Here is a 20,169-nt window from a genome sequence, read left to right as displayed (position 1 = left end):
TGGACCATAGAGAGCTCGTGGGGCCTCTGAGGCACTGAGGAGCCGAGAGATGGGTGCGCAGAGTTGAGTTCTGGACCAGTGAGTGAAACTTGTCATCAGAGCACAGACAGTGGCTGAAGGTGAGTGGGGGGAGAGTGCCCAGAACCAGACAGCAAGAGAGAGAGACACAGAGAGAAGAGGGGGAGAGGGTCCAGGGCAGGGATGGAGATGGACCCACTTTATGGCCAGGTAGAGGAGCACACGTCTGCAGGTGAGAGGGATGCTGCAAAGTCACAGTGGAACACGGGGATGGAGCGTCTCGAGGAGGATGGAGGGGCTGGCCAGTGGCTGCCGCCCTTAAGCCAGGCAGGGCTTGGGCAGAGAGGGGACGAAGCAGGGTCAGAACGAGGGCCTCCCAGCAGCGAAGGGCCTGTGTGGGTTGGGAGCGGGGAGCGATCACCAGCATCCCTGAGGAAATAACTCCCCGGCTCTTCCAGTTCTTTGCCTTCATCACCTCCCTGCTCTACATCCTCCACGCCTTCAGCATCTATTACCACTGAAGAAGCAGGGAGCTGGGCCGACGTGGGAAACGCTCTTTTAAAGCCTGGAGTATCAGCTCCCAAAAGTGGGTTTCAACATTTGCCATCTGGCTGATAAACAGAAGCTCAGCAATGATATCACTGGATCAACAGACCATCTTTTCAGAACGAGTGATGAAATCACATGCTGGCAAGATCTGTTTGGACATTTTAATTCATTGTGATGAATATGAAAAAGCTGGGAGGAGGGCTTTGTTGTTTTTTGTTTTGTTTTGTTTTGTTTTGCCTGGGAAAGTAACTGTCTCTTGGAATTATCTGACAATGAACCTCGCTCTTCTAGAAAACTAACATCTGTAAGCCCTCACTCCTGAATATTCCAGGTCTACCATCATCAGGCCTGTTTGGGGATTCTGCCTCAGCAACGAGATTCCCCACAGCAGGTCTATGGGAACCTTCATAATTTTCTTAAAATCGAAATGGTGCTGTCAACGCCTTCAGATCTGAAGACCCACAGACCTTGTTCCTGTCCCGTGGTCCTGTCTCTGCTTCTCAGCGGTGGTCCAAACCTGCTGCCCCCTCCCACGCTGCCCGACCCCCATTCACATCCCCTCCCCTTTCCTCCCCAGCTTTGGGAGCCAAGGGAAATCTGTGTAAAATCAGCTTTGAGGGTAGATAATAAGAGATTGGCTCTACAAAATTTTTACACAGCAAGACCTGGGGGAAGGGAGGAGGGGGTCGGGGAGGGAAGGGTGTAATCCGCTTCTCTATAACTGTAAGTCAGGCCGCTCTGCTCAGAGAACTGCAGGGCTGCAGGACGCCTGGGTCAGGCCTCCAGACCCCACTCCCTAAGGACTGGGAGTCACCCTATCCCTCAGAAAAGACCATCAAGGAAGCCAGCAGGACGTTACACGCCAGGATTCTCCTCTGGGCTCCTGTCACACGTGGGACATCGATGAGGCCGGAAAGGACCCATCCCAGGGTTCCTCCTGTTTCCCATGCATCCCCGAGTGGTCCAGCTGGGAGGGGCCTGGAACCACCCAGCCAGCCTCCTGCAGTGAAGGGCTCCCAGGGGCCAGGACATGCAAATGTATTTGCACTTTGGGGCCATTCTCAAAGAAAAGGCACAGAGAAATGTAAAATCGAGGTGCTGGATTCCCAAGTAAATGTTTTTCAAAAGTAGGCTGTGCCGTCTGGCGTTTCTGCCCCTGTGCTGTCTGGCGATTCTGCCCCTGTGCTGGGGTTCCAGCTGCTTGGCCTCAATCTCTAACGTTGAGTCAGGGCTCAGCCCCTTAACTGCATGGGCCCGATGCCGTTTTGAAATGAAATAAATTATTATGTGGAAGGGACTTGTCTTAGCCTATTCTAGGGCTTACAGTTTTGTATTGACTCTTTTCTGCTCCTGAAGGGGAGGGGGAGGCAGGAGGGGAAGTCACCGGAGAGAAAACTCTGGCTTCATTCCCTGACAACTCACTTTCTAATCGCTCCCATAGCTTGAAAAGCCACCGTTCATCTCTCACGTTCTTGCCTGGTGGCTATCTGAGATGGTCATTGTTAAATATTTACTGAGTAGCCACATCCAAATAAAAGTCATTTGTACAGTCAAAAGCCTGGAGTTGGTCGGTTTCGTGGTGTCAGCACTGGAACTGGCCACCATGTGACAGGTCCCGACAGCAATTGCACAGAAAGCACATCGTGGAGGGTTTTAAGGCCCAGCCCACCCGGCCTTGCTTCTAGGGCAGCTACACAGGGGCACTGAGACTGTCTCCAGGGCTCCGGTTTGTGGTGTCATTTCCACTTCAGTAAGAATAGTTTGGGTGCAAGTTCCAGAAACCAAACTCATGCAGCTTAAGCAAAATCAGGGATCCCCTGGCCAGGCCTGGGAGGTGCAGAGGCCTGGGTGGGCAGGAGAAGACCCCTTACCCAGCCTTCTGTCCTCATGTCCCTGCTCTCCTTCATGGGGTGCTGTCCTGTCCTCCCATCACATTGCAACGCCCCCATCCACTGGGCAGACACTGTGGACCCAGCCCTGAGCCCCGGCACCCCCTAGTTCACCTGCAGCTGCTGTAGCTCCCAGCCACCTTCCTGCCTTCAGGACGGCTGTCGTCTCTCTCTAGGACTCTCCCCAGCTCTCATCTTCTGTGGGGAAGACCCGAGGCAGCCTACCGGGCTCCTCAGAGCCCCCAGCAGAGGGGTGCACCCCCTGGGCCGAGCGAGGCTGGGCTTTGCTGGGTGTCCCTCACCCAGCAGGATCCAGGGAGCCCCCGCTTTCCCACGGGGCTCCCTGGATCCTGCACCCAAGTCCTCGCCTCAGGGTGGGCTTCAGGGGAGCTCAGACTAAGACATCCTGATCTCAGGTGGCCTCAGCCTGCAGCAGCTTAAAGCAGGGTTTCGGTTCCCCAGCCAGAGATTGAAGTCAGGCCAAGGCAGTGAGAGCGCTGAATCCTAGCCTCAGACCACGATGGCCTGTGGCAAGGCCCCTTTGGCTTTGCAGAAATGAATTCCCACAAAGACAGAAAGTAGCAAAACAAGTAAAGTGTTTATTAGGAAGAAAAAGAGTACGTGTGGATAGACACAGGGGTGGACCCAGAGAGAGAGCCGCGCCCTCAGGGTAGTTTGAAACACTTACATGGGGCATTTCTTCCAGGTCTCCTTTGGCCAATCATCTTGCTTTGCCTCGTTCTGAGTCTGTATTTGGTTTATCTCAGGGTCCTCCCCTGTGTGCGCATGCACCTCTTAGCCAAGATGGGTTCTAGCGAAGAGGAGTATAGCTAGGTTGACATCACTCCCTTTTTGACCTCCTGAGCACTCCCAGTATAGTTGGGAAGGTCTCCTTGACCTCGAGAACAAGGAATATGCGGTCTCTATCTCTTATCTGGGCAGGGCTCAGCTCCTCTCTCACTCCTGCTATTTTGGAGCTCAGCCTGGGGCCCATCTATCTCCTGCCTCAATCCCACGACCTTGTCCTGAGCCGCAAGCCCATGCTGGGCACTGGGGCCACAGGCATTGGGACGCAGGGTCCTGACAGCTGCACTCTATGGGCCTGGCTGAACAAGTCGGTAGCAGGTTTGACTGGCAGCTTTGTCCAGACAGCCGAAGTTCTGCTTTGACCAATAACTGGGCTGTGATCTTTAAATGAGATAAGAAAAAAAAAAAACCATTAAAATTTGAAAACTAAACAACATACTTAGCTCTGGGGTCTACCTCAGCAGGAATGGAAAATCTCTAGTTGACAGGGTGTTACCCTCACCTTCCTGCCCCCTCCTGCCCCCAAATCTGTCACTGACCTTCCCGTTAGGGATTTGCCCGGGAGCACATCTCAGTGAAAGCTGGACGTTGACCATGGAGGACCTCAGGCAGCCCTTGATCAACGTGATGGGCAGTGGGGGAGCGGTGCTGATGTCCCCCGACATCTGCAGAGCTCACACCCCACGTTCTGCTGCTAGATTCTCCCGGGTGGGACCCGGTGCTTCCTGGGACACCAGAAGATGACCAATCTTATTCCCAGCACTCCTGTCCCTCGGTCAACCATCTCCAAGGCCGCATGTCCCTACCTCTGTCCTAGCCTGGTCATTACACAGCAGCTGGCCCGTCACCTCTCAGCGACTCGTGGGCTGGGGGGTTGAGGCTGTGGGTGACATTTCCATGGTGCCGCTGGACCTCGCCTGCACAGAGGCTTTACTCCCAGGAACTTGTACCGACCTAGTGGACCTCGGCCTGACTGCGTTGGGATTGATCTCTGCATACAAATCTGGAACGGGCGTGTAAGACCCTCTATCTCCTCTGTGTGTGTGTCTTATCAGAGAAGAAATGTTAGAGGTAGTGATTAAACACCTGGGGTGAGTCAAGACCCCACCTAGACACCTCTTTTATTCTAACTTATCCACCAGGGCGACCAGGAAGCACACTGGTTTCTGCCCACTTTAAAGTGTCCCGTTGGCCCCAGTCCCCCACTTCCACCCTTGCTCCAGGGCCTTTGGCTTCGTCTCCTGCAGGGTTCAAGCCAGAAGGGTCATCTCTGGCCCATCCTTCCCCTCCCAGCCCCGCCCCCCAGGCCTCTGCACCAGCCCCCCTTCCTGTATCAGCCCCTCAGAGGCGGTGCATCCTTACCTTACAGAAGAGGAAGACATCTGGATCTCACATCCAGAACGTTGCACCATCAAGCCATAGCTCAAAGCCCCAGCGTTTCTCCAAGTTTTCTTCCTTGTGTTGACCCTTAGCTGTAAGGAGACGTTCTCAAAGCACAGGAAACACAAAAATACGGCCCAGTTTATCAAAACAGGCAGAACGTCATCCCAGGAAGGTCGTGCATCCCTGAATCACACTTTCTGCTCACTTTCACGTTAGCGCCGAGTTGTTAAGTTAAGCGCGTGTGACAGTCAGGGTTCCCTCGCCCACGTCTGGCTCCCCCTTTGCCGGCAGGATCCAGCTATTGCTAACAGCAGCAACGTACCCGGGCTGCCTTGCAGCTGGGGCTCGATTCTGGCTACTGAGAGAGAAGCAGAGGTCTGCTCCAGGGGAGGGTGGGGTACAGGACTGGGGAAACCTTTTGCTCTCTGGATAAAAGGGTCAGACATCACTGGTTGTCTTAGATTGAGTTTCCCCGGGGACAGGCTCTGAGACCGAGGCTGCGTGTGTGCCGCTTCACCGGGGAGGGCTCTTGGGAGATGCACCTGGGACAGGTGGGGGACGCAGGGCCAGGCAGAGGGAGGCGGTGGCCTGCAGTGAGGTTGCAGCCGAGGCCTTGGTGGATGAGCTGGCCCCCCTGCAGGGATGCCCTGCCTGAGTCCGGAGGGCAGCGCCTCCGTCTCCCACATCAGCCATCATTGGCAGTCACTGGTATCAGGTCATTTCCAGAGGGGAGGGGGGCGTGTCCACCCGTGTGAAGAGGTGGGCTGGGCAGGCACCGCCACGCCCACTGCTCGGCCATGTCCCCTTCCTGCCGTGAGCAAGAACATCATGGCCGGGCTACTGTCAAGGAGAGGGCAAAGATATTGGCCCAGACACTGATGACTGTTGGGCAAACATAGCCACCTCTTTTCTCAGACTTTTGTCTCATTATGTGAGAAAGATGACTCCCTGTTTGTTTAATCCACCGCGGTCTGCTGGCCGATACAGCGGCTGAATGCGCAGCTGCCTGAGACTTGTATTCTTTCCTGCCTTCCCCTCCACCCCCAAAGCCTGGCCTCCCCTCAGCCCTATCCCCAGACACTCTACGTCCTGAATGAATCTGAAATTTGTCTTCTCCGTACTACCTCCCAGGTCCTCATCACTGGGAATCCCAGGACCTAGGTCCCCAGAGCCAGGCAGCCAGTCGTGGATAAGATTCTGTCCCTCCCTGGCTCCAAATCCTTCACTGCCCTCAGAATAAAGTCCAAACCCCTTGGAAAGTGACCGCGCAGGCTCTAAATGCAAGTCTGACCCCTGTCCCAAGTCCAGCTGCACCGCCACCCCGGGCTCACCCAGCTCTGATGGTCCAGCTCAGCACTGCCGCTGTGTCTGTGCACGTGGTGGACGTTCCATTCCCTCTTCCTGGGAACTCGAAGGCCCTTACCTTCCTGTGTGCATAAAAAACTCTTGTTTATCTTGCAAGACGGATTTCTTGTCCCCTGGAGTTAATCATTGCCTTCTCAGGCTGCCTCTGTACCTGGGGCGTGTGCTGCCGTCCCACTGCGTTGCTCTAAATGCTGTGCTGTCCCCCAACCCAGCCAGGACGTTTCAAGGGCAGGGGTTTGGGTCTTGGATGTTTTTATTGTCTTTGCGCTTCCCTACCGTCCCCTGCCAGGGCCCCCCAGCCTCAGCTCTGAGTGCTTGGCCGGCACTGATGACAGAGATGCGGCCTTGCGAAGGCCATTGTCGGCCTGCAGGGATTGATGGCAGAGCTGCCTCCGGAGCCCTCCCTCCCAGGTCTCACCTCCAGCCCACGGTCTGACATCCCTGGGGCAAACGGGTGTTCTCTGCCTTGTCCCTTTTCTTCCTGGACTTTCACATGACAGTTCAGCTCCTTTCACCCTAGAATCCCAGCCACAATGAGGAAGAGCGCAGTGTGTCACCGCCAGGGCCCGGTCCAGCGCTGGTGGCCCTGCTGCAGTCGGCTGGAGCTACCCGTCTGGCCGGCTTGCTTCCCAGTCCACACTGGTTCCGGGCCCAGCACACAGCAGGGTGGATAAAAAGGCATTAAGTGCGCCCTAGAGCTCCGAGGGCTCGGGTATGAGGCGGCTCCTCCGAGGGAACTGTTAAAACAATGCCTCCAAAAACATCAGAGCCGGACGTGAGAAGCACAGGGATTTGGGAGCTGGGAGGGGCAACTGGGAGCTTCAGGTGCTACTGGGAGCCAGGTCCTCTTCTCTGCACTAGGAGGACCCTGACTTCGGGCTGCGGCTGCTCTTTTTAGGGCACCTTCTTCCTCATGTCTTTGTTTCTTTACCTGGAGAGCAGCTCTTTAGGAAGAAACAAATGCAGGGGCCATCTCTCTGGGGGCCAACTCCACCAGGCCTGGAGTGGGGGGATGGTGGAGGGCAGGGAAGGCTGTGCAGAGGAGGCTGCTTCTGCCTCTTTCCAGCCTTGTGAACTCAGGCAAAGCGCATCACTGCTTCAGGACTCCCATTTCCTATCTGTAAAGTGGGAGGCACGGGATCCCTACACTATAATATCTAGGTGCAGTTGCATCAAGACGAGCTGTGTCAAGGTAGGCTTATGCCGAGGTGGAGTTAGGTCCAGGAACAGATAACGTTAAGCTGTAATTACGCGGAGGTGGAGTAATATTAAGGTGTGTTTAAGTCAAGATGCAGTTGTGCAAGATTTAGATATGTCAGGGGGTATTATGTCAAGGTTCAGTGGAGCTATACCAGGATGCGCTTATGTTATGGTGTACTCATGCCAAGTTACCTCAAGGTGTAGGTCAGCTACGGGGCACCTGTCGACGCCATGGCAGCTGTAGGATGGGAGCCTGTGAAGCGGGATCATTACTGACTTGTGTAATCGGACTTGGCAAGGAACCCACGAGGGCGCCCGCGAGGTAAGGTCCCTTCCTTCAGCAACAATAGGAAACGACTCCACCTCCATTAAGATCATGAAACTATTTCTCCTTTCACAGTTGACTCCTTTCAAGCGAAAATAATTCAGGAGCCAGATTGAGGTGGGAAACTGGTTGAAGGAGCTCGGTGCAGTTACCCGAGTGCTCCGCTGGGTGGCGCGCGGGCTCCGCTCCGATGCGGGAAAGAGCGGACCTTCCCGGTGGCGGGAGGTGGTCGGGCCGGAAGTGGCGGGAAGTGGGGACCCGACGCAGGCGGGCGTCTTTGGGGATTTTGCCAGGGAAGGCTGCCCGTGCCGCAGGAGACAGCAGAGGTGCTCCCTGCCCTCGGAGCTTTACCCACTGCCTCACGCATGGGAAAGGAGGCCCAGGGACCTGCTCTGGCACAGTTTGCATGTTGGGTCAGGGCTGAAGGAGAGGGGGCGGGTGTCACACGGAGGTCCCCTCTGTCCATCCACCGTCGCTGTGGCGGGGGGATAGCTGTGCCCAAGCCAGGGGAGAGGTCTGCTCTGCCTGGAAGGGGGGCGGAGGGACTTCTGTCTGATGCCCTCCCAGCCATCACCGCCCACTCCACTCTTTTCGCTGGGCTATGTTCACCGAGCGCCCACAGACTCCTGGGCCCTGGGGTGATGAGCCTGGACCGGGGATGGACACGTGCTGGGTGGGAGCTGAGCTAAGGCTGCTCCCAGGGGCCACTGAGGGAGGGAGGGCAGAGCATGGGGGATCCCAGGGTTACAGCACGATGTCAAAAGCCAGCCTTTCCTTTAATCAGCTTCTATCAGGTATATGCCCAGGTTTCCAGACGCTTCCAGGGGCATCCCTGACCCCGCCCACCCAGCTCCCCAGCCCCCTCCAGCGCCCCTGAACAGATATGTTTATGCAGGTGTTTTGGGCCCCAGCCCTGTTATGTGGCCCTACCCATTGCTGAAATTCTGCAGCTGGGTCCGAGGAGGGGCCCCCAGCGTGCACTAACACCTGCAACCCTGGACATGTGCCTTCACTCTGTGCCTGGGTCTGCTTCTCTGTGGATGCAAAGATGCCCTGGAAGGCCCTCTGGGGCCACTGCTTCCTCCTAGAGAGGCGGGCAGGGAGGGTGGAGGAGAAAATCGAGGAGGGAGACCCCAGGCCACTTTTGTGCAGTGGGAGGGCAGGTCATGAGGCCCAAGTCAAACCCGGGGGTTCCCCTCCGAGCCAGGCTCCTTTGGTGCAGACTCAGGAGACACGGGTGGGAGCAGCTGAGAGCTTTGGGGCAGGGCGCATGCCTTCTAGGGGCAGCCTCGATGTTTGCTGTCAGCAAAAACTCACAGGTTTTGTTCTGTCGCCTGCATGTTTGCTGAGTCTCTGCTGTGTGCCTGGCCCTGGGCAGGGCTCTGCTCTCAAGGACTCAGGAGTCGGGTGTGGCAGGGGCCACAGGGCTCACGTCTTAGGGCGATGGGGCACTGACCCAAACTGGAAGTGATCTCAGGTGGCCTCGGCCTGCAGCGGCTTGAAGCAGGGTTTCGGTTCCCCGCCAGAGGTTGAGGTCAGGCCGCGGCAGTGAGAGTGCTGAATCCTAGCCTCAGACCACCAGGGACCAGTTGCCAGTGACAAGGCCCTGGCCCGTCAGCTGTGTAGAAATGAATTTCCACAGAGAGACAGAAAGTAGTGAAACAAGCAAAGTGTTTATTAGGAGGAAACGAGTACAGTACATGTGGATAGACACACAGGCGGTCTCAAAGAGAGTCGCACCCTCGTGGTGGTTTAAATCACTTATATGGGGCATTTCTTCCGGGTTTCCTTAGGCCAATCATTTTGACTTGCCTGGTTCTGAGTTCGTATTCGGTTTATCTCAGGGTTCTCCCTTGTGTGTGCGCGCATCTCTAAGCCAAGATGGATCCCAGTGAAGAGGCCTGTGGGTAGCTCGACATCACTCCCCTTTTGACCTCCAAGAAGCTTTACAGTCGAGAAGGTCTCCTTGACTTCGAGATTGAGAAATATGTGGTCTCCTGTCTCTCATCTGGGCAGGGCTGAGCTTCTCCTCCCTCCTGCTATTTTGGAGTTTCTGTCCACAGGGGACCAACTCCAGCTGTTCGGCCTGGGGCCCATCTATCTCCTGCCTCAGAAATAGTGGGGAGGGATTTACAAAGGGCCTCCTAGAAAATGGGACCTCCTGAAAGTTACCAGCGCGATCAAACACCTGGAGTCCTTCCCCCACCTGGGGTCGCAGGCTGGGGTTCTAAAGGTGGGATGCAGCCTTTAGGTGGGAGAGAGCCATCGGGATGGGGAACTGTGTAAGGAAGGGCTCCGAGTCCAAAGCAGCTGTGTTTCTGGAGCCAACAGCAGCCAGGGAGGCGGGTGACTGTGACAGCTCCTGGGCTCACAGGTCTTAGCAGTTACCACGATTCTCCCACAGGGATGAGGAGCTTGGGGTAGAGGTGCGGCTTAAGCAGGCAGTTCTGATGCTTGTGCCTACACTGGCCACCCTGCTGACCAGAGCATATTTGGAGACTTGTGTCCTCGTTAAGAATCTGTACTCTCGGGAATTCCCTGGTGGTCCAGTGGTTAGGACTCTGTGCTTTCACTGTCGAGGGCCCGGGTTCGATCCCTCGTCGGGGAGCTAAGATCCCACAAGCCGCGGGGTGCAGCCAAAAAATATCTGTATCCTTGAATTCTCCAAGAACAAAACACTACTACTTTGTTTTTTGTTTTTTTAAAGATTTTATTAGCATTATTTCTTTTTGTTGCTATTAGTTATTTCTTTTATTTATTTATTTATTTATTTATTTATTTATAGCTGTGTTGGGTCTTTGTTTCTGTGCGAGGGCTTTCTCTAGTTGCGGCAAGTGGGGGCCACTCTTCATCGAGGTGCGCGGGCCTCTCACTGTCGCGGCCTCTCTTGTTGCGGAGCACAGGCTCCAGACGCGCAGGCTCAGTAACTGTGGCTCACGGGCCTAGCTGCTCTGCGGCATGTGGGATCTTCCCAGACCAGGGCTCGAACCCGTGTCCCCTGCATTGGCAGGCAGATTCTCAACCACTGCGCCACCAGGGAAGCCCAACACTACTACTTTGGATTCCACATCATGATACATATATAAGGAGGATTACACTTTTCATATTAGTCATAAATTGGTCATTTAGATCAGTAATTTAGAATAATAGCCAACACTCTCATAGAGCCTTGTAGACCCAAGCCCTCACATGGACTCTTCTCCCTTGGCCATCGGGGTGTCTACTTGTGAGGAGACATGGCAGGTCTTAAGTGACAGCCTCGCTGTCTCCCAGCAAGTGAATGGGAAGCGCTGTCTTCTGGTGGGGCCTTCCAGGCGGAGGGGTGGGGCTGGCGCCAGGGCCACATCTCCAAGGGTCCCAGATGCTCCCCACGCTGGAGCTCCTAGGAGGCTCCAGCTCGGAAGCAGGGTTGGGGTTGCTCCAAATATGGGCCTCTCCCAAGTCCACTCGGAGCCCCCGTCTCCAAGGAGGCTGGGAGGCCTTGGTCCTGGCTGGAGGTCACTTGAAATGTGAAGGGGCAGAGTAAGAAGAGCTGGGATCTGAGGAGGCGACAAAGTACAGAATCAGGACCATCTGTTCCCCCCAACCCAGGACCCCGTCTCAGGTACTCCTTGACAATTTCTGGGCACCTACTGCATCCCAGGCTGGGCACTGGGCACTGGATGCCGGGATGAGTAAGAAATGGCCTCTGCCCTTGAGGGGCTCACAGACCCCTGAAGAGAGAAACCAGGGGAAAGAGGCCAAGCAGGGTGCTGGGGGCTCAGAGGTGGGCGTCACGGAGGCCACCAGCAGTGACTGCCATCTTCAGGGCCAAACCAGGCCATGGATCCTGTCTCCTTCTCCCCCTCCTGCCACTTGACCACTGGCCTGAGTTTGTCTTTAGCCGGTATCTCTAGTGCTGGGAATCTTGGCGTTTCTTAGAAGCGCCCTAATTTCGTAGAAAGTAATTTTTTTCTTTTATTCAGAGGTGATCCACTAGAAATATAGCTGACTATGATTTCATTTTTATGCTTCTGTAAAATTCTTTCATGTAAAAGAATGCGCAAAGCAGGAAAAAGTCCATTTTGATTTTGGAAATTACAGCCTGCGTAGCTCACACATGTGTGCACACCTGCGCACATACCTGCACACACACACACACACACCCTCAGCGTAGGGTGCTGCCCACAGTGGGATCTCTGAGCCTGAACTCGCACTTGTGGACACTACAGCCTTTCCTCTTCGGCTCAGCCCACAAGCAAAGGGCAGAGCAACTGTTGCCCAGTACTGTGTTGTAGGGATTGGCTGGAAGATGCAGGGAACACCTGCAGGGGTTGTGGGAAAGCCCATCCGCCTCCATCTTCCTCTGTTCAGGAGGGAGGGGAAGGGGCAGGCCAGGCGAGGAGCAACGGGCAACCTGGAAAGATGTCAGAAGGGACAGTCCTGCCCCCAGCACAGCCCTGCTTCACGTGGGCTTGTTTCCAGGACGCCTGCGGTGGCCCAGCTGAGTCAGTCGCCCGGTGCCCATTTCCCTGGGATGGAGGTTTGGGTCCTCGCTCGGTTTCGGCTGAGAGCTTATGGGTGGTGGAAGGGGGGACCCAGCCAGGCCACAGTTCATGAAGCAGAGGCCCGGGGGACTGCCGCGTTCAGGCCTGGGTCTGACCGGCGAAGGCCCTCAGGGCCTGTACAGCTGGGGGAAGCTGAGGGAAACAAGGGCTCCGCCCTTGACCTCAGGTGGCTTCTGTGAGAAACTGGCTAGTAATATCTCCCATGCATTCCAGAAAGGGTAAGGTAAAGCAGGGTGTGGTAGGTTAGGTTGTTTATTTGAGATTTTCCTTGTTTCTTGAGTTAGGCCTGTATCACTAGAAACTTCCCTCTTTGAACTACTTTTGCAGCGTCCCATAGATTTTGGAAAGTTGTGTTTCCATTTTCATTTGTCTCGAGGTGTTTCCTGATTTCCTCTTTGGCTTCTTCTTTAACCCCTTGGGTTTTTTTTTAGTAGCATATTTTTTAGTCCCCACGGGTTGATGTGGAACCTAAAAAATAAAACAAATGGATGAATATAGCAAAACAGACTCACAGATATAGAAAACAAAGCAGTGGTTACCAGTGGGAGAAGAAAGCGGGGAGGGACAAATTAGGGGTATGGGATTAAGAGATACAAACTGCTGTGTATAAAATAGATAAGCGACAAAGATACATTGTATAGCACAGGGAATTAGAGCCACTATCTTGCAAAAACTTTTAATAGAGTATAATCTGTGAAAATGTTGAATCACTGTGCTGTACACCTGAAACTAATATAATATTGTAAATCAACTATACTTCAATTACAAAAAAAAAAAAAGATAGGGAAAAAAAGCAGGGCATGAATGACCCCAGGTCTGGGGCCAAAGCAGTGGGCTTCCCACAAGAAGCTGCTGGTTCCCCTCTGCCTGAAGTCACAGTTCCCGAGGCAGGTGGATGCATCTGCCCAAGATCGACAGACCTTCTGGGTTTTCAGTGCTGAATCAGGCCAGAGTATTCTGCAGCCCTGGGTCGAAACACTTGTGTGGCTGAAACCAGCCAGCCCCACGGGCATCTCTTACTGATGCAGTTTAAATGAAACCTTCGCCTTTCATGTCACACATAGAGGTGAAGTAATGCTCTAGAAATAACTTCACACCAAAATGTAAGTGGCGGGCACAGGCCATTCCTTCCTTCACAAATGTTTATTGACAGCCAACTGGTCAGCAGTCAGAGGTGAGAATTAAGTAAGGTAAGGTGGATCGACAGCCAGGCACATAGTAGAACCTCCTTACATTTTACTTCCCAATCCTTTACACATCGTGGAACACAGAGAAAATAATACAACTCTTTTTGCACATTGGGATAAACTGAGATAAGTAGATAGGGCTTAATGAAGAAATTCATTACATTATCTTTAGGTATATAAACAATTATGATAAAGATAAATTTAAAAGTTTGGGGGAGATAGTCAATGTGGAATTGGTATGAAACATCAAAATACATTTTCAAAAAAAAAAAACTTGCGCTTGCATTTATGTACATACCTTTGTGGGTAAGCTTGTTTGTTTGAACTGGCTACAATCAGCTCCTGATCAAGACTTTTAGATCATTTCTCAGTTGAGTGAGTGCATTTGCCCCCAAGGTCTTCAGGTAACTGGCACAAGAACTGTCCTTGCCAGCAGGCACCTGGATGCCCAGATCAGAAAGACTCCGCATGAATTCAGAAATGTTTGGGTATTCGGGTCTGGGTGTCAGGAAGGAGTCTCATATCTGGAATTTTTTGCAAGTAATGTATTAGAGACTGGGGACTCTCAGACTCTGGTATGCAATTGCTTTAGATTTGTGGTTTAGGCTGAAATCTAAGTTTGTAAACAGTGCTGGAACATTTAAGAGAATGTAAGGTTCATCACATTCAAATTCAGAATTTGAAATTAAAAGGCTCAAAATGACTTTGTCATCAGACCATTGAAATACTTAAAAAGGAAAACGTATATTAAACTTATTAAGTTTTAAATGTTAGAAGAGGTTTCCTTAAGTAAGTTTGCAGTTGAAAACAAATGTTAGTCAAAGGCCCATTAAAAGTGATTGCTGGCTGTACACTAGCGATGAATAATCCAAAAATAAAATTAAGAAAACAATTCCATGTAAAATAACATCAAAAAGAAAAAATACTTAGGAATGAATTTAATTTATAAATTGCAAGACTTGTACACACTGAAAACTACAAAACATTGTTGAAAGAAATTTTAAAAGACCTAAATAAATAGGAAGATATCCCATGTTTATGGATTGGAAGACTTAATATTGTTAAGATAGCAATATTCCCCCATTTAACCAACAGACTCAGTGCAATCCCTATCAAAATCCCAGTGGCAGTTTTTGTAGAAATTGACAAGCTGACCCCAAAATTCATGCAAAACTGCAAAGGACCCAGAATAGCCAAAACAACTCTGAAAAAGAAAAAGTTGGAAGATTCACATTTCCCAGTTTTAAAACAATACAAAGTACAGTAGTCAGGACAGTGTGGTACTGGTGAAAGGTTAGGCATGTAGATCAAAGGAATAGGGTTGAAAATCCGGAATTAAACCCTCACATTTATGGTCAATTGTTTTTTGACATGAGTGCCAAGACAATTCAATGGTGAAAGAATTGTCTTTTCAACAAACAGTGCTGACAACTGGATATCCACGTGTCAAAGAATGAACTTGAGTTCCTACTTTGCACCAGATACAAAAATTAACTCAAAATGAATCAAAGACTTAAATGTAAAAGCTAAGGGCTTCCCTGGTGGTGCAGTGGTTAGGAATCCACCTGCCAATGCAGGGGACATGGGTTCGAGCCCTGGTCAGGGAAGATCCCACATGCCGTGGAGCCACTAGGCCCGTGCACCATGACTACTGAGCCTGTGCTCTGGAGCCCACGAGCCACAACTGCTGAACCCACATGCCACAACTACTGAGGCCCTCGCACCTACAGCCCGTGCTCTGCAATGGGAGAAGCCACCGCAATGAGAAGCCCATGCACTGCAACAAGGAGTAGCCCCTGCTTGCGGCAACTAGAGAAAGCCTGCGTGCAGCAAAGAAGACCCAGCACAGCCAAAAATAAATAAATAAAATAAATTTTTTTTAAATGTAAGAGCTAAAACTACTAACGCCTTATAAGAAAACATAGGAGTAAATGTTCATGACCTTGGATGAGGCAATGGGTTCTTAGACATGACACTAAAACTACAAGCAAAATAAATAAATAAATAAATTGGCTTTGATAAATATTAAAAGCATTTATGCTTCAAAAGACACTATTAAAAGAGTGAAATGACAGCTCACAGAATGGGAGAAGATATTTGCAAATTATATATCTGAGAAGGGACTTGTATCTACAATATATAAAGAACTCTTACAACTCAATAGTAAAAAGACAAAGCTACATTAAAAAGTGGACAAAGGATCTGAATGAAAACAAAAAGGTATACAAGTGGCCAATAAACACATGCAAAGTTAACTTCATTCACCAGTAAGAAAATGTTAATTAAACCCATATATCTATCAGGATGGTTAAAATTTTAAACAATGGCAACACCAAAAACTAGCAAGGATATGGAAAAACTGGATCACTTATATATTGTTGATGGGAGCGTATGTAAAATGGCATAGCACTCGGTGGAACTAAACACGCAACTACCTTATGATCCAATAATCGTACTCCTGGACACTTATGCCAGAGAAATGAAAACTTACATTCACACAAAACTCTGTGCATGAGTGTTCACAGCAGCTTTATTGGTAATAGCCCCAAACTGGAAACAACCCAGATCCCTTCAACGGGTGACTAGTTCTGCAAACAGTCGTACCTCCATACCACGGAACACTGCTCAGTAATTAAAAAGGAAGAACAATTGATACACACAGCAGCCTGGATAAATTTCCAGAGAATTATGCTGAGTTAAAAAATCCCCAGATGTTACATAGTGTATGATTCTATCAAAAAACATTCTTAAAATGCCAACATTATAGGGGCTTCCCTGGTGGCGCAGTGGTTAAGAATCCACCTGCCAATGCAGGGGACACGGGTTAAATCCCTGGTCCAAGAAGATCCCACATGCCGCGGAGCAGCTAAGCCTGTGCACCACAACTACTGAGCCCACGTGCCACAGTTACTGAAGCCCATGTGCCTAGAGCCCTGCTCTGCAACAAGAGAAGCCACTGTAATGAGAAGCCTGGGCACCGCAATGAAGAACAGCCCCTGCTCGCCGCAACTAGAGGAAGCCCGCGCACAGCGACGAAGACCCAATGCAGCCAAAAATAAGTAAATGAAATAAATAAATTTTTTAAAAAATGACAACGTTATAGAAATAAAGAACAGAACAGTGGGCCTGGGGCTAAGGACGGGGTGGGGCAGGTGAATACTGAGTGTGATTATAAAGGACACATGAGGGTTCCTTGTGATGGTGGACATGTTCTATATCTTAACTGTGGTGGTGGATACGTAAATCTACACGTGATAAAACTGCATAGAACTCAGTACACACACACACACACACACACACACACACACACACACACACAAATAAGTACAATAACACTGGGGAAGTCTGAGCAGGACCAGTGGCCTGTGCCAGTGTCACATCCTGGTTGTGATGCTGTACAATGGTTTTGCAACACGTTCTTACGGAGGGAGACTGGGCAGAAGGTACCAAGGTCTCTCTCTGTATTATTCTTACAACTGCATAGGAATCTGCAATGATCTAAAATTAAAAGATTTTTGCTTTTTTTTTAAGTGGTTAGGATCAGGAGGCAGGAGGCCTGGCATCTGGCATTGGCTGGTCCATCAAGTCCCTACGTGACCCTGGACAGATCACTTCTCTCTGCTTCCGTGTCAATTTCATTTCCTCACCTGGAAGATAAAGGTTTAAATGTCCCGAAGGGGTCCTTCAGTGTGGACGGTCTGGAGTCGTAGCTGTGGTGTCAGTGTGACCCGAGGCCACAGGTGAGAGGCTCCTCTGGTCTATGGAACAGACGGGTCTCCAGGGGTGTGCGCTGCCCCTGGGGGTGGGGTGCCGGGGCAGGCGTGGCGCAGGATGTTAGGTACAGAGACCAGGAGTCCGGGCCTGAGGCGGTCACTTGGCGCTGCAGGCCAGGCACAAGCTGGCCTAGGGCAGGTGCTCCCTGTTGCGACCACACCCCTGCTCCCCCCGGGAGGCAGAGAGGCAGGAGTGGCCAAGCAGACTGTGATGCTGGGTAGCACACACAGCCACCCAGGCTGATGATGGGAAAGCGCTTGGCTGACTGAATCAGCCAGAGTCCAGTGTGGAAAAATCAAACTGCATTAGGTGTTCCACAAAGAGGGGTTTGACTCAGGGAAGTTGTTACCCATGGTTTGAAGGGCCAAAGGAGCAAAAAAAGGGAATGAGAGGTAACCCAGAGATTAGTAACTGCAGGAGGTAAGTGCCAGGGGAACACGGAGGGGAGGTGGAGACGCCAGGAGGCCTTGCGGCTGGCACTGCTGCAGTGGGACACGGCCACGGGGGATCCCCTTCAGCCAGAACGACCACCAGGAGCAGAGGGAAAGAACGACTGCTCCTTCCTTCCGCCACCTTCCAACATCCTGCTAGATTCTGCCATTGGCCGAAGATAACCAAACACCAGCAGCCAGTGAGGAGCCTGGGAGAGGACGCAGAACAGAGCCGAGGAAGGGAGGAGAGCTGCTGTGTGAGAAGTTTTACTCTCCAAATACACAGCAGCCTGTTTACACAGCCCGGAACACAAACACCGGCTATTTACTTCACTCTAGATGCGTGCTTTCTCTAGAATATTCATATTCTTATTTGATTCCTAGGCTCATTGGTTTTCTCAAAAAAAAAAACCTCATGATAGAAATAGTAAATTGCAGACATTTTTATAATATTTTAGGAAATTCCAAGGTGCAAAAAGCGAAAATAAAACTCACTTGGAACGCTTCTACCTTGGGGACTGCCAAAGTTAATAATTTGGTGCGGGCGTGCCCTTCCTGACGGTCTTTGTAAATGTGACAGGGTGATAATGGGGTCTTGGCATCTCCATGTGGAGAGATGGGAAGTCCAGCCACATAGGTTTTATCAAAGGGATATTCTACCACTATTATTGTCCGTTACCCACTTCGATGGTAGAGGGTAAGGGAGGACAGTACCCGCAAAGCAAACAAAGGGGCATCAAAGGAGCTGCCAGAGAGCTTGGCTGGGTCGCCTGGGGGTTGGGGAGGTAGGTGCCAGGGTGCAGCACCAGATTTGTGCCTGGAGGATCTAAGAGCGAGAGCTGGGCTGGAGCTGCCCCTGGAGCAGAGCGGAGAGAGTAATGCAGAGAGCGCACTGCCCTCCGTGGGTGGGCCGCAGGGCCAGTCTCAGGAACAGGCATCTCCAAAGCGCCCGGGAGACCTGGAGAGGCACGGTGACCTCCCCCCGGGGAATCCAGGAGTGGAGGGCAGCCAGCAGCCCAGAGCTGAGTGCAAACAGCCAGCAGGGGAGGAGCCCCTGTCAAGGAACCAGGGGTGGCTATTCCCCAGCACAGGAGCACACGGTGGCAGAAGGCAGCCCAGGGTGCTACCCTGACAGGACCAACTTCAGGGAGACACAGCGGCCCAGGATTCTGTCCTTGTCCTCTAATGGCCCCTGCCCCCGGTCCTGGGCAGAGGAAAAGGGGTGGGGCGGAGGGGCAGAAAGACTACCTATCAGTGGGAGAACAGGTGAAGTGAGGAAGAGAGAAAAGCAGCCCCCCACCCCGCCACCTTCTGTCCCTTCTACTGCTGGTTTCCAAGCCCAAGTCTGTTTGGACTTCTGAATTGGATAAAAGATCGCAGCTTTGGTTCCAGACTGGACTGGATTTTTTAAGACCTGAAAACAAAACCATTCCTCGATATCTGAGAGCCAAATGAGGCTATTGAGCACTTGAACTGAGGCTGGTCTGAACAGAGATGTGCTGGAATTGTAAAATACATACTGCATTTCATTTTTTTAATTGACGTAAAAGCAGTATTAACAGTATATTCGTTTCGGGTGTACAACATAATCATTCGATATTTGTATACACTGCAAAGTGACCGCCACAAAAGTCTAGCTCCCATCCTTTCGTCCAACCCACAGCCCCTGGCCCTCTGATAACCACCAATCTGTTCTCTGTATCTATGAGGTTTTTTGTTTTGTTTTGTTTTCTTTGTTCATTTGTTCTGTTTCCTTTAGCAACAGACACATAGATCAATGGAACAGAATAGACCCCAGAAATAAACATAAATTTATGGTCAATTAATTCACAACAAAGGAGGCAAGAATACACACTGGGGAAAGGACAGTCTCTTCAATAACTGGTGTTGGGAAAACTGGACAGCTACATGTAAAAGAATGAAACTAGAACACTCTCTAACACCACACACACAGAACTAACTTAACACCACACACACAGAACTAAGTCAAAATGGATTAAAGACCTGAATGTAAGACCAGAAACCATAAAACTCCTGGCAGAAATCATAGGCAGTAAGCTCCCTGACCTTGCTCTTAGCAGTATTTTTTTTGGATCTGACTCTAGAAGCAATGGCAAATGAAAGCAAAAGTAAACAAATGGGACTACATCAAACTAAAAAGCTTCTGTACAGCCAAGGAAACCATCAACAAAAAATTTTTAAAACCACTGCATTTCAAAGACTTAGTATGGAAAAAACGTAAAATAGCTCAATTTTTATATTAGTTACATGTTTAAATGATAATGTTTCACATACACTGGGTTAAATAAAATACATTATTAAAATTAATTAATTCTACCTGTTTCATTTTGCTTTTTCTCCTGTGGTTACTAGAATGTTAGACTTCAGCACGCAGCAACTGTGGCTCACGTTATCTTTCTGTTGGACAGCGCTGCTGTGAGGAGAGAAGCTGAGAGGTCATCCAGGAGTGCGGAGAGGAAGGACTCCGAGTGACGTTTGAAGGGCGGGGTGAGAGAGAAAGAAAGAAAGTTGCTCCTATTTTTCCTACCAAGCCCAGCCCTTCCAACAGACTGATGTGCATGGGCACTTGTGCAAAGCAATTGAAAAGCAGCTGCACTTTAATTTCCCTCTGTCCCTTCAACTCACTCTTCAGGGCTAGTTCTCATCCTGGATACCAGCCAAGACAGGTGGTCA

At 51.1% G+C, this 20,169-nt stretch overlaps 1 protein-coding gene and 1 long non-coding RNA gene across 2 annotated transcripts in view; one reads left to right on the top strand and one right to left on the bottom strand.

The window, feature by feature from the left end:
- Positions 1-2,123, top strand: part of NPHP1 (nephrocystin 1) — a 102,554-nt gene extending 100,431 nt beyond the window's left edge. Inside the window, exon 23 of the mRNA XM_082426780.1 lies at positions 477-2,123. Coding sequence (XP_082282906.1) covers positions 477-539 — 63 coding nt within the window. The 3' untranslated portion in view covers positions 540-2,123. The remainder of the gene's footprint in view (positions 1-476) is intronic.
- Positions 2,124-9,190: 7,067 nt separating this feature from the next.
- LOC309643844 lies at positions 9,191-19,896 on the bottom strand. Its single transcript, XR_014254099.1, has 2 exons — positions 19,814-19,896; positions 9,191-12,551 (listed from the first exon to the last, which is right to left on the bottom strand). It is a non-coding gene; the product is annotated as an uncharacterized lncRNA (long non-coding RNA).
- Between the last annotated feature and the right edge of the window lie 273 nt (positions 19,897-20,169).

This window comes from Balaenoptera physalus (assembly GCF_965194825.1).
Source record: "Balaenoptera physalus genome assembly, chromosome: 15".
Taxonomy (NCBI): Eukaryota; Metazoa; Chordata; class Mammalia; order Artiodactyla; family Balaenopteridae; genus Balaenoptera; species Balaenoptera physalus.
Note: the sequence above shows the minus strand (reverse complement) of the source record. Positions and strands in the feature narration are given on the sequence as shown.